This window comes from Chionomys nivalis, chromosome 4, assembly GCF_950005125.1.
Source record: "Chionomys nivalis chromosome 4, mChiNiv1.1, whole genome shotgun sequence".
Taxonomy (NCBI): Eukaryota; Metazoa; Chordata; class Mammalia; order Rodentia; family Cricetidae; genus Chionomys; species Chionomys nivalis.
This window is the reverse complement of record NC_080089.1, coordinates 74,301,437-74,328,137: the sequence shown is the minus strand read 5'-3', so window position 1 is coordinate 74,328,137 and position 26,701 is coordinate 74,301,437. Positions and strand designations below refer to the sequence as shown.

General features: G+C 39.2%; 1 protein-coding gene across 3 annotated transcripts in view; it reads right to left on the bottom strand.

Moving 5' to 3' along the window:
- Nucleotides 1-26,701, bottom strand: part of Myo5a (myosin VA) — a 160,547-nt gene that overhangs the window by 16,899 nt on the left and 116,947 nt on the right. Inside the window, exons 26-35 of one of the 3 annotated variants that reach the window (XM_057768937.1) lie at nucleotides 24,865-25,008; nucleotides 24,601-24,654; nucleotides 22,943-23,170; nucleotides 17,295-17,395; nucleotides 14,293-14,373; nucleotides 12,667-12,865; nucleotides 10,187-10,261; nucleotides 8,650-8,743; nucleotides 3,533-3,679; nucleotides 551-705 (exon numbers count right to left, since the gene is read on the bottom strand). In XM_057768937.1, the coding sequence (XP_057624920.1) occupies nucleotides 551-705; nucleotides 3,533-3,679; nucleotides 8,650-8,743; nucleotides 10,187-10,261; nucleotides 12,667-12,865; nucleotides 14,293-14,373; nucleotides 17,295-17,395; nucleotides 22,943-23,170; nucleotides 24,601-24,654; nucleotides 24,865-25,008 (1,278 nt within the window). The remainder of the gene's footprint in view (nucleotides 1-550; nucleotides 706-3,532; nucleotides 3,680-8,649; nucleotides 8,744-10,186; nucleotides 10,262-12,666; nucleotides 12,866-14,292; nucleotides 14,374-17,294; nucleotides 17,396-22,942; nucleotides 23,171-24,600; nucleotides 24,655-24,864; nucleotides 25,009-26,701) is intronic. The other 2 variants (XM_057768935.1, XM_057768936.1) reach the window with 2 other exon arrangements.

Sequence of the window (26,701 nt, the reverse complement as noted above, 5' to 3'; positions counted from 1 at the left end):
TTTGTTTTCAATAAAATCTAAAGCAGACTATTGCTGTCACTTTGCTCCACAATTAAAATGCAATAAATGTCAAGTTCATCTTGATTACTGTCCAATCTGAATCTGTTCTGAAAGAAGGCATATAAACTGTCATATTTACCACAGATCCCCAGCTAGTGGTAGCTTTTGAGAGGCTGTGGCATCCTTAGAAAATAAGGGTTAGGTGGAGCAAAGGGGCAGCCTTGACAATTATAGTCCAACCCCTTTTCTGAATTAGTCTTTGCTTAGTATTCCTCTGTGATGGGCTGAGACCTCCTTAAGCTGAGACCTCCTTAAGACTCAGGTCCCTCAAAATTATCGTTCCTTATTTTAAGTGTCCCTGTCAGGTATTGGGTCACAGTGATGAGAAAGTAGCTAGCCCAGAAAGTTATATAGATGGTTTCCTACAATAGCAGTTTGTGGTTAAGACTGAAAAGGGTTTGTAATTAGCAACTGTACCAAGTCTAAAAGAGAAACAGTGCACAGACTGTCATCATTAACAACCATGAGAACTGTGGAACGTGGAACTGACCTTCAAGACTTTTTTGATGCTGTTAATTGTTGATGTCAGCAATGATCTTACTTTCTGATCATCGTTCAGGTAATCAGCATGTCGCACACACATAAACAAGATATATGCTGGTAACCCTGGAATCAAATTGACAGCCACACCACGTGGCTTCAATTCTGAATAAAGAAAAAGGAGAAAAAAAAATTATGTAACCCTGGGAGTCTTTGTAAGGAATATTTTGTGGGAGAGAAAAGCATAGTTGAGTAAGAGCTCAATCATTCAGGGCAAGTCATCAACACCCCAAACCCAGTATTTTAACAGCTCATTAGTGAAATTATTGACTATGGGCACATATCTATATGCAGTTCATATATCCTGCCCCAACTTTCCCCTTGAAGTCCAGTCTTGTTTTCAACTTCTTCCTGCCGGCTCTGCTCAGGCACATCAAGTCAAGCCTTTCCCAAGCCAAGTTCTCCATTCCTCATGGTATCTGCTCTCTATGGACCTCTCCCCATCTTCAGCTTCTCAGGTCACAAACCTCACCATTTTTAAAATTTCTTACTTTTCTCACACCATCTACCCAATTTATTAATCTTGCTAGTATGCCCTAAAAAATACAGCTAGAATCTATCTACTTCTACTAGCTACTTTGCAGTTGAGGGCATTATCACCTCTTTTAGGGCTGCTGGAATAAATTCACCCCCTATTCTCAGATCATTTCCAAGTATCTACAGCTATTTACTTGAGAAAATGCATGTTAGATCATGTCCCTTTTGTTCTGAGAATTCTTCAAAGAGCTTCTTGCTCACTTACAAAATTCCAAACCTGAGTTGTGCTCCACACTACCTAGCCCCGTTCTTCCCCATGCTCAGCTCACTCTGCTCCAAACAACCCTCCTTGCTGTCTGCCGCACATTCAGTGACTCCCACCCAGGACTCATGTCTCTGATGTTCTTTCCTCAGAAGCACAACTTGTTCCTTATTCTGTTTAGCCACTGTGCACAGAATACCCCATCGAAGAGTGTTTAATGACAATCTTATATGGAACTGTACACTCACTATTTAGTCTTTACTCTCTATTCTTTGTACCCTTTAATCCACCAGCCCCTGAAACGTTTCTGCTAAATGAAGATCACGTGGAAGCTGAAGCACTGCTGAGCCTATACATAGGACTAAGCTGAGCACCACGAAGCTGAGGAGTGCTACGTTAGTGTGACTGTCAACTCCACTGCTGTCAACATGGTAGCTGGGAGGAGAGAAATGCAAAGGCTGAAGATTTCAGTTCACTGCTACGCAGGGGTTCATGCATCCGTTCCTTATTTTACTCCTTCATAATTCTTCTTAGAGGCTCACCCTCAAAGCTGTATGCCCCTCCCAAATGCCTCTTCCATTCCCTTTTCAACGCTCCCATCTTTTCCGTACTTTGCTGGATCTTTTTCCTTAATTATATTTTTTCTTCCATATTATTGAATTGTACTAAATACAGTAATTCATAAACATTTCTAGGGAATGAAAACAAGAATTTAAAAACTTAAATGACTTACAACAGTGGCATCCAACTGTGGTTACACCTGGGAATCCCTGAGACGTTTCCAGAATAGTACTAGTAAACACTTTTCCATAGAGATTTCAATTTACTTAATTTGGGGTGGGGGCTATCAATACTTTTTAAGAGCTTCTTAAGTGGGCTGAGAATATGGCTCAGTATCTGTCTACTATTCATGTGGCTCTGGGTTTGATTCCCCTCCCCCCTCAAACACAATCCCCACATGCTGTTTGTAGTGGAAATACAGAGAGGCCTTAGTACTTGGGAGGAAGAGACTGGAGTACTGTGAATTCTAGGTTAGCTTTGGCTACATATCAAGTTTTAGGTCAGCCTGGGCTATATACAATGAGATCTTGTCTCAAAACCAAACCAAACCAAACCAAAATTCCTGAGTGATCTTAACATGAAGCCGGAACTGAGAGGCTTACAGTTGGATCCTAGACACAGGCTCTCCCACTCTGATAGTTAATTCTCAGTAAGGATTCTACCACAGCACTACAGTGCAGGATGAAATGATGACCCAGAAAAATCCAGAGCTGGACCTGTCAGTGGCTTACATCTATGGCTTTCGTTGGTCAGAAAGCTTAAACTGGATGATAACTCCTGGGAGTTTAAGGTAAGCATGGCTACAATGGGACCACTGCCTCCAAAAAGAAATTTTAGAGCTTATTTTTTTAAAACATTTATTTGTTTTGTGTGTGCTGTGTGAGGTCCTATGACACAATGATTGTGGAAGTCAAAGGACAGCTTTCAGGACTCCGCCTTCTCCTTCCACCATAGATGAAGGGACTCTGGCCAGCTCGAGCATGGCAGGCATGGCTCTGGCAGGCCTTGCCATTACCCCATTCCCTCTGCCTTGCTAAAAAAAACCCGTTAGATTACACTCCTAAAGCTACCCACCAAGGTCTGTTGCCTTATTTGGCTACTTCCTCCTTCGGAGGCTGACCACCAAGGTCTAGCTATCAAAGTATTGAAGCCCAACAATCAAAAGCCCACTTTGGCTCACCTAATTAACATGCCCAATAAACACCTCAACTTAACACAGGGTTTCCTCTTTTATCGTTATAAACCGCCATTTTCCTATGTGCAACATCTGTCTCCCCTTTATCCCTTTGGGACAAAGATCCCTTCCCTCTCTTCCCTGTTCCCTTTTCTCCCTCGTCCTCTATCTCCCATTTGTCTCTTATTCCCTGCGCTCTCTCACTCTGGGGCAAATAAAGCTCCTTTGTGCTGAGACCTTGGTCTTAAAGCTCCTGAGTGATACCAGTCTTTTACAGTGGGGGTCCTGGGAACCAGACCCAACCATCAGACTTGACAGCAATCACCATTACCCACTGAGTCACCTTGCCAGTCAAGAAAATAATTTTAAAGACTATCAAATCAGTTTCAAACCCAGTGACTAGCCTTTCCAGCACTGGCCTGGCTGGAAGGAATCTTACCCACATAGAAAACACTTGCCTAGAATCAGGTTCTTCACAAGCTTCTGTTCATCCTCCCTTTTGTACTCCAGCATTCCTTGGAAATCCTTCTCTTTCCGGGGAATATTGACTGGCCGGATAGGCTCATCAATGATCTGTCCTGGAGAGATGTTCTCCATCTGACCCACTTCAGGAGAAACAAAGCGAGGAGAGAGATTTTGTCAGGTACAACGGCTGAGAAGGCTCCATGCTCTTGTAAAATAAAGTGAACTCTGCAAGAACTGAAGCTCCTTATCGCTGTCATTTAGTCCCCCTCCCCCCTTAAAATATTTTTTTCTGCTGAAACTGTGTAAATAGCAATATTAAAGGATAATTCTACTCCAGCAGCCACAGAGGCTGATATACAAGTAGTAATACGAAAATGCTACCCAGAAACTGGCAAGGGTTTTGTTTGTTTTGTATCAGGTTTACTTTACAATAAGATCAAGTATCCACAGCACAACAAAAAAGTCCCCAGCATATGCAATTTAGCAGATTTGCTAATGAATCTTTACCAACCAAAATAGTTAAACATAGTCAAGCTCTTGCTTGCAGAATGGAAAAACAAGGTGGGAATGGCAGAACATGTCTGTAATCCCAGCACTTGGGAAAGAGTCAGGTGGATCAAGCATACTGGGCCAGCCTCAGCTATATAGCCAGTTTGAGGTCAGCCTCAGCTACATGAGATCCTGTCTCAAAAGCAAGCAAACAAACAAACAAATCTCTCACACAGAAGAGAAACATTCTAAAGGGACAGTAGAGCACATGTTTGTTCTAAGAATCCAATATTTAGTCATTTAAAGCAAGAGCGTTTATTTAAAATTTACCATTATCTCGAATTCAAACCACATCAAGATAGTTGATAAGACAGTGTTTATTAGCACAAACTGATGTAAAAATGCCTAAAATCAGGTTTTTAAGGGTCTCCCTCATAAGGCTAACCTTTCTTCTGCTTATTTCAGTCATGTGCGAACAGATGATGTCTCTTTGGAGAGCTACACAATAGGACACCACCCGGGAAGCAGAAACCAGGCCTTCCCCAGACACTGAACCTACAGATATCTTCTTGAACAGATATCCCTTTGAGAAATAACTCTGCGTGAAAAATGTATTTCATTGCTTATGAATTGCCCAGCCTGAGCAGCACAGACAGACTGAGTCAGCAATCACTTAGCCTGGGGCTGCAATACAGACCGGCATTCTTCTGGAACCTGCAGCAATCTCTAGTTTCATGTTCTAGATTCTTACAGACCCAAAGGAAAAGGAGAGCCATTCAAAAGCGTCTCTAAAAAATTGCCTTTTCTCTCAAAAGTACCACAAAGATCTTAATCTCAGATTTAATCCTGTTGTCAGACAATTCCTTACAAGTAGAAAATTCTGGTAATAAAGCAGGGAAATCAGAAAGTTGAGGTTCTAGACCTACTACCCAACAGGCAGGGTATCAGGTATGTCACTGTAGTTTCGAGGATTTTGTTTCTCTTGTATCAAAAGTTATTGGTTTCTAGAATACTTTCAGGTCTTTTTTTTTTTTTAATTTTTATGAAAGCCAAGATGTAACACCCACTCCTGAATTGAAACAGAGCACCATGTAGATCAGATTTTAAAAAGACTCTCTACTTAGCTGTATAATTTCTGCTACAAATTATACATGTTGGCATTTTTTTTAAAGTTTGCTTTTAAAAAAAATGTCCTTAATTAAATATAGCCCACAGGAGAGGCAGAAGTCTTGCCATTTTAAATTAAAGCAAAAGATTTAAATATGTCTGAACACATTTAAAGAAAGACAAATAACTTTTGATTATTAGAAGGGCGTTGCTGCACAAAGACTCTGGTATAAAACACATGTGGAGAGGAAGAGAGAAGTGTCAGAAGAGCTTGTTATGTAGTATCTATTTCATTTTAGCCTCTAGATATAAATCATTTAACTCAAAATATAAACTTCATTAAGAATAAATAAGTCTTTTCTTGTTTAACCCATGAGCTGCTAACACAAATGTTAATTTTTGCTTGGCTTTCAGGATAGTTTAACTGAAAAGTTAAGATAACTAATTGACAATGGCCAAAAATGAATAGCATTTTGGAATATTTTAACTTCTCTCTTCAATTACATTTCAAAGGTTGAGTTTACCTTACTTTTAAAGAAAAGTGATTTAAAATGTGAAATAACAATGGCTTTTATATTTATTCACATTCACTAACGTTGGCAAAGAGCCTCTAGTTTACTGACCTCTCAGGTCAATACCCTTAAAACAGTATTTTAAGAGCAAATACTCTGCTGTCTTAGCATAATGTCTAGTTCAGTGAAGATGGTTCTCTGAAAAAAAAAATCCTAGACTTTTCAAGTATTGCCAATGAACATTATAGCTCATATGTATATGGTATGGGACAATGGTCTGTATTATGTCAATGATATTTTAAATAAATGCTGATTGGCCAGTAGCCAGGCAGGAAGTATAGGTGGGACAACCAGTCAGGAAGTAGAGGTGGGTCAATGAGAACAGGAGAATTCTGGGAAGAAGGAAATCCTAGTCGGCAGTCCTGACCCAGCCACAGAAGAAACAAGATGTGACTGCCTCACCAAATAAGGTACTGAGCCACATGGCTAACATAGACAAGAATAATGAGCTAATATAAGTTATAAGAGTTAATAAGAAGCCTGAGCTAATGGGCCAATCAGTTTATAATTAATGTAGACCTCTGTGTGATTTATTTGGCACTTAACAATTGTGGAAACTGGGCAGGACAAAAACCCTAGACAATCCCAGTACTTGGGAGGCAGAGGCAGGCGGATCTCTGTGAGTTCGAGGCCAGCCTGGTCTAGAAGAGCTAGTTCCAGGACAGGAACCAAAAAGCTACAGAGAAACCCTGTCTCGGGGGGTATAGACCTGGAGTTTCAGATGATTTTCTTCTTATATTTGTATGTATGGTATGTGTGCATGTTCATGTGTATATTCATGCACCTGGATGCACATGTATGTATGTGGAGGCCTAAGGTTACATTGGGCATCTATTTCTACCTGATGCACTGAGGTGGGGTCTTTTCCTGAACCCAAAGCTTGTTGTTTCAGCTTGTCTAGCTAGTAAGCTTGTTCTGCAGATTCCTTGTTTCTGTCTCTTTAAAACTAGGACTACAGGCAACTGCCATGCCTGACAACCTTTTATGCAGGTTTTGGGGATCCAGTCCTCATAGTTTTATGGAAAGTGCTTTACATGCACAGGTATCTTCCCCAACTGCTACAGTTTCAAAAGTTTTTTTTTTTTTTTATTGTTGTTTTGTTTTTAAGAGACAGAGTTTCTCTGTCTAACAGCCCTGGCTATCCTAGAACTTGCTCTGTAGACCAGGCTGGCCTTGAACTCACAGAGATCCACCTGCCTCTGCCTCCCAAGTGCAGCTAGTTTCAAAGCCTGGCTAGTTTCAAAGTAATATATGAATTATGTGTAATACTAAAGGTCTTTAGGAAATACATGGCTATAAAGTAATCTTTCTGACATCTAAACAAACATTTCAATATCAGCATTAAAGAGAGCAATACCCTCTTCAAAGTTAGCACCCATGGTACTATGCTCTGTCATAGATCAGACATTGTGCTCCTTGTAACTATAAGAAATAAGAGGTGATTTCCATGCTCAGAATGTTCTTGGTCTACCATAGAAATGAGTAATTCAAACAGAAAAACTGCTAAAAATATGACAATGAAAAACCACAGAAAGTATAAACTAAACAGGCAGGGTCATGTGGTCTATGGTGGGATCAGGATGCTTCTGATGATATGCCATGTGCCTTTCATCCCAAAGAATGAGCAGGGCTTGGCCAGGACACCAGCAGTCGGACAGAACAGTTATAATATAGTGTGATGGAGTGAGAAAAAGCAAACACAGAGTTCACTGGGATAGATTCTCTTGAATATCTCAAGTGGTGGGGACTCTACCCTTTTTGTCATATGAGGATCATAAAGATGACAACTAGAGAATATGATAGATGTTAGGATGAACATATCACTGGTGACTAAAATGGTAAGAGCTCGCAAAGATTTAAAGATTTAAAGGGAATTTCACCTTTGAAATTCTGTCTCTAAAATGCCTTGAGCAGTGATATGGGTTCAGAATGGACTGAGCATCTGTTTTTGGTCTTTACACCTAGGCCTCCAGCACCTGCAACTGTGTACAGCATCTAAGAAGCATTCAATAAAACTTACTTAATGGACAAACTAAGCCATAAGACAAGACTAGTATGTTTATATTGAGTTTTTTTCTCAAGGAGCTTATCTATTTCATATAGAAATAATTATATTTTTAAAATTATATTTCTTTATAATTATAATTCCTATTTCCTGATTCACTTTCTTCCTTCTATTAGATCATGAGCTCTTTAAGAACAGACTCTAGCACATTCCTTTTGTAGCTCTGGTGCTAACAAGCAGGTGTGTGTAGCATTTACCATTACTATTGTTGATGTGTCACCCACATTACCATACTCAGCTCTTACAAACCACGTTCGATAGATAACATCATCATTCCCAGTGAGAATGTGAGAAAACTGAGTCACAGAGAGGTTCAGCAATTTGCAAATATTCTGAGACTAGGAAATAGAAGAGACAGGATCTGAATCAGGAAGTCGTCTCTAGAACCCTTGCTCCTAAGCGCATGCTATACTGACTAGGGCAGTATCTGACATATCAGATGTTTGTCAGATGTCTGCTGAATGAATTTTCTCCCTTCGTAACTTACTGTTATATTACCATGAAAATTATCCCCACATGTAGAAGTAGAAATTTCCACTCCACAGAGGTAAGGATTGTTAAAAGTCATCTTGGTTATTTCTCTAAAAATTCATCTGAGGGAGATTAAGACTAGCAAGAGGAGCCGGGTGATGGTGGCGCACGCCTTTAATCCCAGCACTCGGGAGGCAGAGGCAGGTGGATCTCTGTGAGTTTGAGACCAGCCTGGTCTACAGAGCTAGTTCCAGGACAGGAACCAAAAGCTACGGAGAAACCCTTTCTCGAAAAACCAAAACCAAAACCAAAACCAAAACCAAAAAAAAAAAAAAAAAAAAAAAAAAAAAAAGACTAGCAAGAGGAAATAAAATTTGGGAAATACTGTAAAAATTTGTTTAAGTACCTTCAAGTTCACCAATTTTTTTGGCGAAGACTTTCAGTTGTTTTTTCAGTTTCCGGACAGTTTTATCCTGTTTTTCAAGTTGTTCCATCAAATCCTAAGATCAAAATGAGAATTTTATCAGAACGATCAAAACAGGCTTGGTACAGGCACAAAGGGAGCACAAACACAATCACGGCAACACACTGTTAGTTTCACATAAAAGCTGCAGAAGAGCTCACTGGTGGAGCCACCACCTGGCTCAAACTGGCAGACAAGGGAGGTGCAGCTACAGTGCGGCAACTGAAACACAACTGCTCTAAGTTCCTTTACAGCGTGATGGAAGTCTGCCAGCAGATGCCTACGGGCAACAACTCACAGATACATTGGCACTTTTGAAGGGGGACTGAGCAAAATTGAGTCTTGATGAGTGCACAAAAGTTCTGTGGGAGATTTGAGGATGGCAGCACTTATGCGAAGCTGACACTCCATGTGTAAAGCACTGTTAGCATTTACCAGCTATAAACTTAGCCTTAACGCTTAAGAAACATGAAGAAGCTTGGGGAAACTAAAAGTAAGCCAAGTCAGATGTTGTGGCACATACCTTTTGTACCAGCACTCAGGAGGCAATAGTGGGTGGATTTCTGAATTCAAGGCTAACTAGAGTTATAGAGCAACACTGTCTCAAAAACCAAACCAAACAACAAAAAATTAAGGAAAATGATAAAGAACCTTCGCTACATGGCATTAAGGTGCATGATTATAACTCAAGTACCTGGAATTCTGAGAGAGAATTCAAGGCCAGCCTGGGTTATGAAGTGAGTGTCTTTCTCTGGGGGGAAAAAGCTGCCTCAGGATGGTTGCCCACACCTTTAATCCGAGCATTTGGGAGGCAGAGGCAGGTGGATCTCTGTGAGTGTGAGGCCAGCCTGGGCTACAGAATGAGTTCCAGGACAATCAGGGCTACAACACAGAAAATCTGTCTCAAAAAAACAAACAAATGGAAAAAAAAATAAACACCTAACTTTGCATGCCTAACGCAAAAAAATGAGAGAAAGAAAACCTGAACATGTAAAGCAAAGGTAAGACATCTGTGACTACTGGCTCTAATTAGTAAAGAATTCTCTCAAAGGACAGGCAGTTATAAACTCAGCAACTAGGAGGGAAGTAGACAGCACCAGACTAGGAAAGCATGAATCAGTGGTGATGGCTGGTGCTTGTCACTAAGTTATAGAGAAGAACAACACTCGAAACACTGGCTTGTGCAAGAGTAGACTTGGAGTGCATTACTGACTCAAAGGGAACAGCTAACATTTCCAGTGCTGGGTTATGCTTCCATCACACTGTAAGCCTGGGGTTAACAACAAACCAAACACACAGTGGACACAGGACACTGAAAGAGATGCCACACTGGCTAAAGAGAGTTGTGGAGGTTGAGGGAAGAGACTTTGTGAGGATTTTTGAAGAGACCTCCTGGGCAGCGGCAGGCAGCAGTGTGCTCTTCAGTTAGAGAAGGCTAGAAGTAGCAGAAGACAACGGAAAAGCACTGCGGTTTACATACAATCATCCTTTTGTAAAGTGAAATCCGATATGATTGATACTTCTTAGGGTCATCTGCATATAATTCCTCAAAATACTGAAAAAACAGGTACAATGGATATTTGTTTCTTGAGTCTTTGAGGGAATGCTACCTCTCAGAAAAATTAACTTAAAAAACCTTAAAACACAGGTAATGAAACTATATCTCCTTTTAATTTGCCACCTACCATTATCATGTTCTTTTTTTTTTTAGTATAGCTGAGTTTCATATTTACAGATCTATTTTGCATGACCACTGGAAACAGGTGGCCAGAATGTTGTCATTCAGCAAGTCAATACAACAGGAGACTGTGGTACCCAGAGAAGACTGAAATTCTAGTCCCCAACCCTTTACTCCTCCCTTATTTGTGACTCTCCCAACCCTGCTCAGTAACCAGCAGAGCAGCAAGGGCAAGGAACGCAACAAAATAAAGAAAGGCAGAAGTGCTGTTAGCACCCCACTGCCATCTGGAACTGGTGGGACTGGTGAGAGGCAGCATGAGGGAGGCCTGGGCACTGGAGGAGAGCGAAAGCCATTCCTATATGTATTGGCATATTATGAGTATGTGTGTGGGGTGGCATGCAAGGCAAAACTTCAGAAGCACCAAGCTCAGATATACTGTTGCCTTAATATTCTGCTCAAGTACATCCTTAAAAAATGCATAATTAAGACTAAGAAACTCTAAGTAGCCTGAGAGAGCCTTGAGTTTGATAATATTTTTTTTAAATATTTATTTATATATTTATTATGTATATAGTGTTCTTCCTCCATATATGTCCACACGCCAGAAGAGGGCACCAGATCTCGTTACAGATGGTTGTGAGCCACCATGTGGTTGCTGGGAATTGAACTCAGGACCTCTGGAAGAGCAGCCAGTGCTCTTAACCTCTGAGCCATCGCTTCAGCCCCCGAGTTTGATAATATTCTTTGAATTAGCAGTCAGTGTAATGGTACAAGCAGGTGATCTGCAAAGGGTAGCCTAAAACTAATTAGAGTCTTCTATTTAGAGTATAGGGCTTGATCATTTCTACACTGGGCACAAAATTTGCCAAGAATATAAGGGCAACACTTGATTAACGTAGTGAACAAACTGAGAATCTACTACCAGAAACAAACCCATTTCACAGAACATCTAACATTTTAAGACAATGATTCAGAAGCAAAGAGTCTGTACACTGATCAATCAATATTATTCCATACATTTGTCAATTCGTAATCATCAAAAGCATTGTTAGTTATTTAAGCGACAGAGTAAAACACAACTTTTAAAGAACACTTTGTGACTCAGTAGATTTCCCCATTGAGTAATAGGTTCAGTCATGCTGAAAGAGCTCAGACATCATCCTCACCCCCTGCCCCACATTCCTACCATGGAGCTTCATACATAAGACAGACTGGAAAGAAATTACTCTGATTTTTTCCTAATCTAGATAAAACATGGGTGAACATATGGTAGCAGAGACCTATCTATGTTGTCAGTTATCACCGATGGGAATTAGACCTTCAACGAAACTGAAACACTTTTAGTATAGATCTTAAGAGGTATTTTTCTTGTCACTAAAGAACAGATTTTATGTAAAAGATGTAATTATGATCTTTCAATGACTTTTTATGCAATAAATATATCTGTAAAATTTACACAGACTTAAAAATTTCAGATATATAATCAAGGTTATAATGTGATGGAGAGAGAAATACTGTAGAAAATAATTTTTTTCATGGCAAAATTTTTTTTTAAAGGAATAAGAAAAAAGGAGAAGTCTTGGAGTCCATTTCAGCATTCAGAATCTGGTAAGGGGAAAGGCAAAAATGCCCTCTTTATTACTGTACAAGTTCTGCTTAAAAGAATAAAGTGTGGAGCCAGGCGGTGGTGGCGCACGCCTTTAATCCCAGCACTTGGGAGGCAGAGGCAGGTGAATCTCTCTGAGTTCGAGACTAGCCTGGTCTACAAGAGCTAGTTCCAGGACAGGCTCCAAAGCCACAGAGAAACCCTGTCTCGAAAAACCAAAAAAAATAAAAAAAATAAAAAAAATAAAGTGTGCCAAGCTCAATACTAGTCCCTCCATCCTGTTTTAGAAGCTCCACCCATAGCCCATGCTTAGTTCAACCAAGATCCTTCCTTGGCTTGTCTGCTAGACAGGCTGGATGGCATCCTCACTGGATGCTTGGGATCAAAGGAAAATAATTTGTAGCCATGTCTTTCTGGTATTCAAAGCCTAGCAAGTAGCCAGGAGACTTTCTTCCAAACACTGCAAGTTAGGTCTGAGAGGGCTCAACTGTCCAATAGACTGTTGTGAGAAACAGCTGGGTGCAATTTCATTATTTTGATTCATTTCTATCAACACATTCATATATTCCTTTTTGTCTCTATTAGAGACAGAAGAGTGTCATTCCCAACAAGGAAAAGCTGTGCTTGTCCAAAAAGAACATACAGCAGACTGGGACACTGCTACTCTCCTTACCAGGTTTTCATTGGTCAGCCGTGTGATCTCATGCTGCAGGCTGGCTTCAATGCGGGCCTCAGGGGGCAGCTGCAGATTCTGGGCCAGTAGCTGCTGTTGCCGGTTGTTTTCTTCCTTTAGGCTCTGGATTTCCCCACGGAGGGCCTCGGCCTCATTCTCATGGCTCCTCTTCTGCGACTGTAGCTGGGATTCCAAGAGCCTGCAGAGAGGCCACACAAGTTTGTAGAGGACAGGACACCCCTAAAGGGTGTGAAGCTACATGTTCCTTTGCAAGAATAAGAAAAGCAGATACTCTCTAGCATCTGTGCACCTCCTGACTCCAGTAATGTCATGAAACTCAAATGCCAGAAATGGGAATCGATGTGTCACATCTGCATCTTTGAATTGTATGAAGTTCTCCTCTAAGTTGGCAAAGACAGCATCATTGCCATAAATAAATAGACAGATAGATAGATAAATAAATAGTTGCATTGTAAAAGGCAAGGTTATACATTCCCAATCTAATGAAAAAGACCTTTAAAAAGGCACAGTCATTGATTTCAGGCAAAGGTGGAACCAGGATCATGTTTTTAATATTGTCCATTTATCCAAGACAGGCTGGTGCACTACTTGGAGATTCATAGATTTATCCAAATGGAATCTAGTAGTTCTGTAATTGTGTGTGTGTGTGTGTGTGTGTGTGTGTAGACAGAACTGTCATCTCTCTCCCCATGAGATTACATATCTAACAGAATCCTAACAAGATATTGCTTTTGGACAAAGTTATAGCCAAGCAGTAACTAACTTGAAGAGAAAGACATTTAATCCCGATTTCCTTTGTTATCAACTGCTGAATAAAATTTACTGATGCTATTGTGAGCAAACTATTAACAGCAGACTAAAATACCTTAGGAAATTTCAAGAAAGCTAACCAACAGCACGGCAGTTAATACTGATGGTTACGGTTAGAACAAAGCAGAACAAGCATAGCCCATTTAACAGTATAAGGATTTAAAATTATAATCATGATAATGGAATTTTTGTGAGATTTTTAAGACACAGACAGCATTAGGGCAGATAAATGTGTTAGAGAAAGACACAGTGAATTCTATTTTTTTTCCTGGAAGTAAATTGCTAATCTCAGATGGTTATCCTTATTTGGCTTTGAATCTCATAATAACAGAGAATGTTGAATCAGGTACTTGACAACACTTTTAGGCAGCATCACAATAATGAGAAAGTGGCCATATTTGTTATAGGAATGTGTATCCCAGATTGACATTTATTACAGATACGTTACTGTCCAGGTAACAAGTATTAGTGGCCATGCTCCAATAACTGCTTCAGTTTGAAGTCTGTTTTCCTCAAATCCTAGAGAGATTCACAATTTTTAGATCTTCATTCCTGACAGCACTGTGGCATACATGAAGAAATTTGTATTCACCTATAATCAACGTTAGCCTTAACAGTATCTGTTAGTAGAGACAATTTTAAAGTAGGTATTTGGCTGCAGAGTCTAAGTTTTATTGAGACTAATTGTCTCAGGAAGATAGTAAATGCACAAGACACACAGTAGTCAAAGTTGTAAGTCACTGTTAGTAAGAAAAACAAGTTAATAACATTCCATTCTGAGGAGACAGATATAACCTGTTGGCTTGTTTTAACCCTTCATAAACCAGCCAGAGCTCTCCATCCTCATTCAACTCCTGGTAATCCATAGTAGATGATCTTCCATGTAAAAGAACACAATGCAAAACACAAAGGGACACAGGATGGAAATGAGATGATGGTGGTCAAGAAAAGCACATGATATTTCAGTATTTACTAAGTGGATAGGACATTTTTAGTAATTACAAATGACTTTACATTATCACAAATTACTTTGGTTAATTAAAAAATGGGTAAGAAGTCGTATCACAAATAAATGAAAAAAATGAAATGACTAGAAGATGAGACATTCAATTTCTAATGTTTTATGAGGCTAGCTATATGATCTTACACATCAAGCATTTCATTAAGGCTAACCATAACACATGCATAAAATGAAAACTCTAGGTATATCTTCATGTGATAATTTTCATAATCTATTTCAAAATGAAATTTTCAGTTATCTTTAAAAAAAAACATTTATTTATTTGTTATGTATACAATATTCTGTCTGTGTGTATGCCTGCAGGCCAGAAGAGGGCACCAGACCCCATTACAGATGGTTGTGAGCCACCATGTGGTTGCTGGGAATTGAACTCAGGACCTTTGGAAGAGCAGACAATGCTCTTAACCACTGAGCCATCTCTCCAGCCCGCCCTTCAGTTATCCTTTTTTTTTTTTTTTTTTTTTTTTGGTTTTTTGAGACAGGGTTTCTCTGTGGCTTTGGAGCCTGTCCTGGAACTTGCTCTGTAGACCAGGCTGGTCTCGAACTCACAGAGATCCGCCTGCCTCTGCCTCCCGAGTGCTGGGATTAAAGGCATGTGCCACCATCGCCCGGCGCCTTCAGTTATCTTGATATAAATTTATTTCAGCATAATCTGGTTCCCCATGTAAACGTTTATAAAAATTATTGTACAAATAACATAAGAATGTATCCAAAGTTCTCAGCTTTTGATATCATTTTAAATTTTGGGTAAAATTAAATTTAAGATCTGGAGAAACTGCCTTTATATCAGAGGTTTATCTATCTTCTCTTATTAAAATCTGTAGTTTATAGACAACATTTAGTTGGTAACATTTTTCCTACCAAGGGTGTAAATAATATATTTTGAGGATGTGTTACACGTCAGATGCTGTTCTTCATTCTTTCACTACCTCATCCGTTCTTCCCATCACCCATGTTGAATTAACAGCTGGTAAGAAGCATTTGAGTCCAGTGCCATGTGATTTCAGAGGCCAGGATCTTAATCTTGATACACTTTTGTTGCTATGTTTACAACATGAATCTGAGTGAATTCTGTTTTCAATCTACCATTTCTCTGTCTCTAAAGTTAGCTATTTTTGAGGTTTCGATTATTTTATTGTATTCTTATGACTTCAAAATTTTTATCTCAGGCCACGTGTCTTGATTATAGATCTATTATATATAACCCTATTGCCTAGTAGAATTTCTCTCCCTGAATTCCTTCTTGTCTGCTAAAATTCAGTGAGTGTAAATCCACTCATCACTCCATCCTGGTCTCATAATCATGAAATGGCATCAGCACATCCATCTGAGTTCCCATAGCAGAAACTGCAAGCTTCCCTAAACCCTCTCACACACCCAACATTCCACAGGGTTTACTGACCTCATCTTCACGCATATCTTTCCAAATTTCCCCACTTCTTTCAATCCTAACTGTCATCAACCAATCTTGAGTCACCATGCTCAGTCACTGGACTACAGCAAAGCCTCTTAACTGGTTTTGTGCTTTCAATCTTGTTCCATTACAATTATTCTTCTACTTAAAATACTTCAATTCTTTCTAATATCTTTAGACTAAAACGCAAACATTCTCAGTCCTTTATCTAAGGAGCCTATCACCTCTGTGGGAAGGGATGGCATTTACTTGTCTTCTGCTGTATCCCACAATGTAACATAGTGCTGGCATGAGGTAGAAACATTCCTGACCTAGTGACTGAATAGCTGAGTGGATTGCATAGACAGTATATACTCTTACTATAACAAGATATTCTGTTTTGTTTTGAGACAGGGTTTTTCTCTGTAGCCTTGGCTGTCCTGGAACTCACTATGTAGAACTCACTATGTAGAACGGGCTGACCTTGAATTTACAGAGATCCACCTGCCTCTTCTTCCTGAGTTCTAGGATTAAAGACATGTGCCACCACAGCCAGGCTAATAAGACATTCTTAAATATAAAAGATCACAACTAATTCATAAATTAAATTTACATTTAACTAAATACCTTTGAAAAGGTACCTTTGTACTGTTGCCAATAAATAAAGAAGTAATTTATGTTTTGTAAGGCATATATATTTAATTTGTGGGTATTTATGCAAGCCAATCCTGGAACTGTGATCAAGATACCTAGGAGACTCCAGAACTGTCTTTCACCACTGGTCATGCTCTCTCAAAATGATCCAGTGTGTAATTTTTTCTGTTTAGAGTACAATGATATTAAATCTCTGTTCAGAAATGAGGTTGGCAGTAACGCTGACAATTGTAGGTATGAGTCTTCATCCTCCCATTCTCAAAGTTGTGGCACCCTTCTAGAGCTATATGGCTACCACTGATGGAATTCTAGGCACACACATCTTAACTTCTCTTCACACTATATTTCAGTTATTGAACACTGTAGTTGTCTCTACAAACCTTCAAATAACCATCTTGAGCAACACCCTTACTAGAAAAGGATCTACCCAGGACAGTCCAAACTGAGAAATAGGTTTTCTTCTTCAGGCAGCTTAAGGTCAAGGCCCTTGATATAAACATATCTTCTCATAATGTGAATAACATTTCCTTTGACACCAATCATCAACAATTATTTGATATTATGAAAGGGATGTTAAGTTGATTTACATCAGAAACCTTAGGTTCTTCTTGAAGATTGGCTGATGTCTAATAAAGCAATGAATTAGCACACTGACTTCCTGAACAAGAGGCTGATTTGAAGACTCAGATTAATACAGTTAAACCAAGGTGGATGAAAGGATCAACTTACCTGTTTGTTTCTTTCAAACCAATATATGCTTGTGCTATTTCACCTTTGTCTTTCATTTTCTGTACATCTTCCAAAAGTATTGTGGAATCTGTCATTGTATTCTGAAGGGAGAAATGACACAAATCCACATGAAGGCTCAACTCCACAACTGTGGATCACATATAACATATTCTTTTCATTTCAGGGCTTAGTGGGTAAGGGCACTTGTCACTTAGCCCGATAACCTGAGTTCAATCTCTAGAATCCACATGGTGGAAATAATCTACTTCCATAAGTTATCAACTGACATTCATGTGTATGCTTATACAGACACATGCAACTCTTTCTCTTTTTTGTGCACGTGTGTGCATGTAACACCCCCAAAACTCTAAATCAAATTACTAATTTATTGCCTCTAAAGAATAACAACTTTAGCACACTAAAAGAGTCATTCTCTTTGTCTAAAAACATGTCTGATCTTTCAATCAATGTTTGCTCTAAGCTAGGTGTGGTGGCTCATGCCCAGGCTGTCCTTAAACTTTCTAGGTATCTGAGGATGACCTTGAACTTCTGGTCTTTTTGCCATATCTTCCTCAGTGCTGGGATCATTGGTATGCACCACTGAGCCAGCACAGTTTATGGAGTGTTACAGATCAAACCCAGAGTTCTGTATGTGTTAGGTAAGCATTTAACCAGTTGAACTACATTCTGGTCCCAAATAAACATTTCTTTAGCTTTATTTTATAAAGAGTATATATTTGCTAATTTAATTTTTCTCTTTCCCTGAAAAATCTATTTCATATTCTCATATTTATTTAAGCTCTATAAATAAAATTCACAATGGCTCAAGTTTTTATATCAAATAATGATACACTATACTTGACTATCTTAGGACTTTTCTGGAGTGTTTTAAAAATTCTGATAAATTAGGTCACTTGATCTATTCGGCTAGTATGAAGACAAGGAAAGATGAGTGACTCCATTTGCTGATGTCCTGGGGAACAAGTAGCTGCTTCTTTCTTAATTCTGCCTGTCTTGGCTAGAATATGGTATTTGGGAGACGGACTCAGATTTACACTTTAGCACTGAGAAGTTTTTGACTCAGTGTTCTGTGTGTTTCCCACATGCAACGGCTCTAAGTTCTGAGAAGGTTGTACCATACATGAAGCAGCCACTATTGCTCAAAAGCAGAAACCAAGAGAGTCGAGAGATTCAACTCTGCACCTTCACAGGAGCTACTTTTCATTCTAGCCATGGGCGTTGCCCTTAGGGAGGGAAAAGTAGCAGTAAAGAATTCATGCTCAGCTCTTCCATTTCTCCTCAACCTTGTTAGATTTGGTACGATGTGTGCCCAGAAGAACTGTCTCTAAGTTAAGGGTTTTTCCTCCCCAACTTGTGCATGACACCAGAATTACAGCAGAGAGTCACAGAGATGACTGTGAATTAGAAGTCCTGGAGATCCATCTGACATCCAGATCAGAAGCTACTACAACCACAGTTTCTCCTAGTGACTTCATATAGGAAGAAGTCAAACAGGAAATTAGTAAGTAAAAAGGAAGCGGGGCATGGCAGCTTATAACGGTACTCAGAACACTCAGGAAGTGGAGGCAGGATAACCAGGAGTTCAAAGACATCCTCAACGATACAGTGAGTTTGAGGCTAACGTAGGCTATATGAGATCCTAAGGCAAAAAGGCAGAGAGGGCTGGAGAGATGTATCAGCACTTAAGAGTGTTTGATTCTCAATCATGAGGACCTGAGCTCAGATCTCAGCACCCGTGTAATAAGCTAGACATTCCACACATGTCTGTTACCCAAGTTCTGAGGGGATGGAGCCAGGGCATTGCTTGGCTTATTGGCTTCTAGCCTCAGTGAGGAAATGAAAGCTCCAGGTTAGAGAGAATCACTACCTCAGAGGAATAATGGAGAATGATAGAAGAGGACACACAATGCCTATTCTGGCATTCATTTCCACATAATCACACAGACACAAATAATAAACAAATAAATCTTAAAAAACAACATAAAACAGACCTGGTCACAAAGCATGAACTACATAAATTGAAGAGACCTGCAAGTCAATGTTAGGATTAAACAGAAGTACTTATTAAATATTAAAAATATATACAATTACCTTGTCATCCTGAAAAATCACATGTTGGTAAGCACAAAAATGTAGAAAACAATAAATCTTTAGCTTCATGAATTGATACTTTCACTGAATTAACAATAGTTAATTTAAAAGCTGTGAGTTGTTTCTTGTAAAACTAACTGTAATGTATTAGCATTCACAAAACTGTCATAAGGCTGACATTAATGTATGTGTAGGAGATAGGAGTTCCTTTTTTTTTCCTTTTAACTTTTTATTTTTCGAGACTGGGTTTCTCTGTGTAGCCTTGACTGTTCTGAAACTCGCTCTGTAGACCAGAACTAACAGGTCTCGAACTCACAAAGATCTACCTGCCTCTGCCTCCCTAATGCTGCGATTAAAGGTGCCACCACCACCTGGCCGGAACTCCTATTATTAATGCTTAACTTCTTCTCTGAGTCGTTTTGTTTTAAAATATTCCTGGCTGTAAAATGCTTGGGGTATGAAAGACTGATTCTGCTGTTGATTTATCTGGGTGAGATTTCATACTAGGTCTTTGAGGAATTCAAGTAGTGGCCTTTGGGAGGCTAATTGTCCAGGGAAAGTCTCTCAGAGCTCTTTAGAGGTAGAACAGACAAACAAGAGCTGGCTGGGATGACTCACACTCTAGCTCACTGTGTGCTGTTCACCATTGGCTTAATAGTAAGAAATTGAGGAACACAGAATTACAAAAGGCATTGGGTGTCTGGAAGGTTTCAGTATACTGCATACTCCTCCAGAACAGCCAAGGTGTGTTACAGGAAGACTGGGAGCTGAGCAAGCAAGGACTGTGTAGAGATAGAGCCAGCCCATTATCACAGAACAGTTGTCACATGAACTATGTGAACTAAATAAGATGGCAGGTATGTTACCAAATTATGTGCTCTATTAGTGAGGTTGTATTTATGACCTTTGCTTCGTTTTTATTTTCCAATCTTTTAATTTCCACTAAAGTTTCTTATGAGACTATCTAATGTACTCCACAATATATATAGTATATATAATATATATATATTTATTATATATATACTCTCCCACACAATTATCTATAAATTTAAAAAGAAAAAGAGAGACTATCCATTTGCTGAGAGAGGAGAGAATACTGATTTAGTCTTTGTCCAGGAGGCATACAGGGCTTTCTTTCTCAAGGCTAGTCTGTTCAAGCCTTGGAACCAGATGAGACTGAGCCAAGAAAGATAACAGTATAGAACGCTTTCTGTTTACTCCATGAACACAGCCCTTCCTACCTTCTCCCTATTAAAGGGAACTCCTGAATGATATGGGATTCGCTCTGTATGCTGTGAATATGTTTTATTACCATTGATTAATAAAAGAAGCTGCTTTAGTCTATGGCAGGACAGAATAGAGCTAGGCAGAAAAACTAAAGAGAAAGAAGGTAGAGTTAGGGAGATGCCACGTAGCTGCCAAAGGAGAAAAATGCCAGAACCTTACTGGTAGACCACAGCCTTGTAGTGATACACAGAATAATAGAAATGGGTTAATTTAAGATGTAAGAGCTATCTAGAAATATGTCTAAGCCATTGACCAAACAGTGTTATAATTAATATAGTTTTTGTGTGATTATTTGGGTCTAAGCATCTGGGAAAGGAGCACACAGTCTCTGTTTACACCTGGGAGTGTAATTTCCATGAACTGATTTCATTTCTAACCATTTTGTTACATTTCTACTTAAGCAGACCAATTTTAACAAGTAATTTTAGCTAGACTTAATGCTTCTTTGTACCAAAATAATTTGTATATTATTATATTTAATGTATTTTACTTTAGTTCAGAATATACTGAAGCAGGATTACAACAAAAGTAATTTTTTAAAAACATCATTTTGCCGTGAGTATTAACATTAGAACAGCAGGTGGTAATTAATATTCAAGGTGTCAGCTAACTATAAGGAAAACTCTCTGACGGGAAACTTCATTAGACCAGGTCACAAGGCTAGAGATTCCGGAATATCTTTTGCTTCGATCTATAACTTCATAATCACTACTGCAAATTTCCCTATCCATATCATATCCTATCAAATCAAATCATAGTATATCATAGTATGCTCATCTCATGAATACATCCTAATCTTCTGGGCATTTTCATCTCTCGTCAAGATGACCCCTCCTGAAGTTGTATTGTCTAACTGATATTAATAATGTTAGCTTTTACAGAGTTTTGATGAATAAACATGAATACAAAAAATACTACACAGTCAAGGCCTATGAACTTCTCCCTAGGAGATGTTTTAGACTTCAGCTCAGGGTGATGATTATGAAAACAGATGAATTTGCCCCAGCTGTCAGGAAAGCTGAGTTTTATCAGCTGATATAAAACTTCAAAGTAGCTTTAGATTAAACCAGATGCCTTGCTAATGGTTTTTAAGATAAATTATTCCCAGAAAAGCAATCTTATTTACAAGGACATATAGCCAACTGTCTTATTTGTTGAGCCAGGATCAAAAGTGCAAAGCAACCTAATGGCTGCACATGCTCTATTTGCTGGGTCTGACTGATAAACTGGAACAATAATTAATTACAGCTTTTGTTCAGAAACACCATGGGAAGAGAAGTTCTGGCTGGTCAGGGCTACAAAAAATAATTTACTTTATAGCCCTGAGAAAGAGTTACAAGTTTTCTCTTGTATGGTCTAAAGTTACACATGGGACAGTAAATATATTTTAAGATTTAAAATGCTTTTAGTGTCCTATACCTTGGAGAGTGGCTATTGAACTGATATTAAAAGACTTATGGTAATCCTGAGCCTGAACCAAAGAAATGACAACACACCTCTATCTTCTAAACAGGGCACTCTCTGAGAAAGCCTGGCTTTTACTATTACTGATCACAGATTGTTAGTTCAAAATGTTTATACACACAGAAGTGTGGGTTACAGTACATAATTACCTTATTTTCTTAGGCTCCTCAGTAGTTTAAGGTTTATAACTCCTTTATAAGACTACCTCTCTAGATAGATAACAAAATGACTGATTCTTCCTTTGCTGCTGCAAGTTACAGTCCACCAATTAAGGAGCTGACTAAGAAAAAATGCCCCTTCCTTGCTCTGTGACAAGCTGTTTAGCTTTATTGAGTGTGAGTTGTCGAGATGACTCTGTTTTTATCATCTACTTGAGAAATGGATTATGATTTTCAAATATAACTCCTGTAGTGCTTGAAAGATTTTGTTGGGTATATATAGCTATGGAGAACAAACAAAGAGGAACATCATAAGAGGAACAACAGCATGAGAGAGAGAATTAAAAAAAGGAAACCATCAAGTGAATCGAGTGTCTTTTTTCCCTAAATCCTTCAGATAAAAAAGTCTTAGTGTACTGCTGACACCATGGATTTCTTTCAAATCCTGGGTAATCTAGGAGCTGGCTCTCTTTAGACTGTGATATTCTTTGTGGGAAACTAAACTTTGAAAGACACCTAGGAACCCAGTGGCATTTTGCAACTACTCTTAAGTGTTTGTTTCATTACAAACTGGAAGAAATGAAAACCAGTCACCATGCTTCGTACTCAACATATATGCATGCTTACCTTGGGTTGGATGGCTTCTTTCTGGCTCACCAGCTGAGACCGCAAGATGAGAACTTCTTCCTTTCGAACATCAAGCTCCTCACTCACAGAGGTCAGCTGTTCCATGAGGACACGGTAGGCAGGAGCACCTGGTGCAGTCACTTCTGGGGCACTCTTCTCACTGAGGGCTTTGCGTAACTCGTTCAGCTCATTTTTCAGTTTTTTGTTTTCTGACTCCAGTTCTTGACGCTGAATGAAAAGATAGACAAGTTTACTATGGTGGTTTGAATAAAAATGGCCCCACAGGCTCATAGGGACTGCTACTATTGGGAGGTGTGGTTGTGCTGGAGTAGGAATGGCCTTGTTAGAGGAAGTATGTCAACGGGGTGGGCTTTGAGGTCTCAGATACTCAAGTATAATCAGTGTGTCATAATCTTTTTCTGTTGTCTTCACATCTGGATGTAGAACTCTCAGCTACCTCTCCAGAACCATGTATGCCTACACGTCACCATCCTTCCCACCATGATGACAATGGACCAAACCTCTGAACTGTAAGCTAGCTCCAATTAAATGTTTTCCTTTATAAGAGTAGTCATTGTCATGGTGTCTCTTCACAGCAATAAAAACCCCAACTAAGACATTTACTGCTGTCATTTTCATCTTTACATCGGAAACTAAACCCCTAAGTGATAGAATAATTCTAATAGAAAGGACATCAATCTCCACTCTTAGGAAAGGTCCCCCAGATTAGGTAAGTGTGACATTAGTGGGACCGAGCAATGTAAATTATAGTTTGTATCACCAACTCCAATTTCAGAAGCAAATTTACTCCGACCTGCTCAGGGAATACTCTGAGATGAAGACTGCTGAATCCTAAACCTGGAAAACCCAGGTTTTGTTTGCAGGTAAATGTAAAACTATGCAGATAAAGGGTAAAACCAAGCATACAAATTGGTCAGGGTATTCCCAATGACTGAAATTCTCAGTAGTGCTCTCTTTGAATCCTGGTAATCAGTTTTGCATTGCTCATTTCTGGGACAGAATCAAGACAATGTCTTTACTTTGATACTGAGGCTCTGACACAATGTGCCCCAAACTTTAACATGCATCACAGCCAGTTGGAGTTCCTGTTGAAACACATATTTCTAAACCCCAATTACAGGATCCTGACTTTATGTCTAATGGCGTGAGGTCCGAGAATTCTGTACTTCCAACAAGGAACCTTCCATCAAGGCAGTATTGATTATGTTAATATAGGGCCAGACTTTGGGAACCACTCACCAAAGCTGTGTCAATCTGGGCTTTCTTTACTCATACTACAGAAAACACTTTCATTTACCTATGTTTATGTGAGGCAGGGATGTTTTAGAGAGCAGACTGCTACCCTATGCTTTTAGTCTGCCCCTCAGCCTCAGATTTTTATGGTGGAGAAGAGAGGGAGCTTGACTCTAGAGTTCATAATCTTTACTACTGTAGCTTGCAGGGCTGCTACCTCCTGTTCAGAGTGAAGTCCTACTTAGATGAAATGGTTTGTAAAATGAAAGAACAGAGGCTAGAAGTAGTGCCCAGATAAGATTTAGCTAGATTTAGCTAAGGATGTTCTCAGAGGAAAAGACAAATTCTTAGCAGCTCTCTTGTCAAAACAAGTATTCAAAGTCTTGGGATGAAATTTTCAATACCTTGAGGGACTCATATTCCAGTTCTGCACCTCTAATTGGTGGTCTTTCTTCTTCCTGGGGAGAAAAATAAAGTAAAAGCTTTTGTATTTTAATTGTCAAATTTTGACTATTAGAACACTTAGCTGTGTACAAAAAGCAGTGACGTGTCAAAGCCTTCACAGCTTCAGCGAGTGCTGCATAGCTAAGGAACTCAGGGGCTACAGAAAGACACAGGACAACCTGCCTGGGCTGCCCGCGGCCCTGGAACAGGCTATTGCTGCTCACCTTTGCCTTGCTGCGGAACATCTGCTCTTCCTTTCGGTCCAGCTCATCCTGCATTATTTGCTTCTCCTGTTCCAGCTCTGTGACACGCTTCTGGAGCTTAAGGAACAGTGACATGTCTAGAGGCACCTTCTTCTCACTTGGCTCCTAAAACCCAGAGATCATAAGAATCAAGTAAAAGACAGAGGACTCACAAGCCAAAGTGAAAACAGTTCAGTAGTAAAACAGTCAGACTCACAGAAGAAATGTAGAACAAAACAAAAAACATGTTCATCCTAGCTAATAATTATAGAAACGTGAGTTAAACGATCCTGAGGCATTACTTCTCTCTTACCTGACTGGCAGATAACCCAAAGGCGGCATTTCAAAGTTAATAATGTCCTATATTAGCAACTGTGTCTCATACTATATTGGTGGAATATATAAATAAGCCTGTGGAAAGCTGTGTGCGTTTATTAAAATGTAGGTGTATATCCGTATACACCCAAGCAAATCTGATTAAGAATTAAGTCTACACAGCTGGGGGACGACTCAACAAGCAAAGGCGCTTGCTCTAATTGTTTTCCAGTTATCTGTCTAATTGTAGAGCAAGGTGAACCCCCAGTTTAGTCATTGTCTTCCTGATGGGCAATGAGATAGTTTCTAATTTCTAAAATACACATCTAAGAACATAATATCTGAAGATAACACTTGGAAGTCTGGTGGACTGAGGTAACTTCTACTTACATCAACGACTACAATCATTCCTGGGACAATAGTGACTGCTATAACTCAACAAAAAGTTTTCATCTCAGTTGATTGCCCAAAGGTGGCGTTTCAATGCTGTTTTAAATTTTATTCTTTGGCTTTTCATAAGGTTAAATGGTACATGTATGGAGGTCACAGAACAACTTGTAGGAATTGGTTCTCTTCTTCCAGAATAGGTTCTGGGGCTTGAAGTCAGGGCATTTAGGCTATACATTAAGTACCTTACCCAATGAGCTATTGTGTTGGCCCACCAAAAACACCTACAAATACTCAAATATTTCATTCAAATATCTTAATATCTGTTCATTTATTAGTGATGCATATATTCTTGAAACTTTAACTTTCAAAAACTGCAACAGAATCCTCCATTCTATAAACGATCATAGATAGTACTTCACTCTTGATATTTAAAATGTTATTAACTGAAAATCATCCCTTTGGGCTTTGAATGGACATTTAAAAGGGAATCATATTAAAATAGGATGGGGTAATTTTCAGTTATCAGTTAATTTTGTCACCCAAGCCTTTACTGAATAAGTGAAACTTTGATATTGACCTTAAAAATAATAGTAGTCTCACAACTGATGAAAAGATAATAGAATTAATTAATAAAATTACCACCACTGGTTTGAATTTAATTTTGAAATTATCCTACAACAGCTGAGAAAGTTGTGGTGGCCCTTTTCCCAGGATGGAAACTGTGAGGAAGCTCAGGAATAAAGCAGGACTCCAAGAGCCTATAGAATCAGGAAAAAGCAATCCTTTCAAACCAACACACAGCAGCCCCACAGATGCTGTGAGAGCTCCAGGGCAAGTGCAGCCAACAGCTGAGTTGCTGCAGAAACTGCTTGCGCGCAACCGTGATGGAGACAGCTGTAACTACTGCTACAAAACTTAACACTGCAAGTGTAATGTGGGACTCGGGATGCTGCTCAGTGACAGAGCAAATGCTTGTCACATATAAAGTTCTTGGTTCAATTCTACCACCAAAACAAACAAAAAATTAGTATATACATTGCAAAACCATGTACAATAGGTATGTATACATACAACTGATTAAGAATATATAAGCCAGTTATCAGAAATGTTGCCT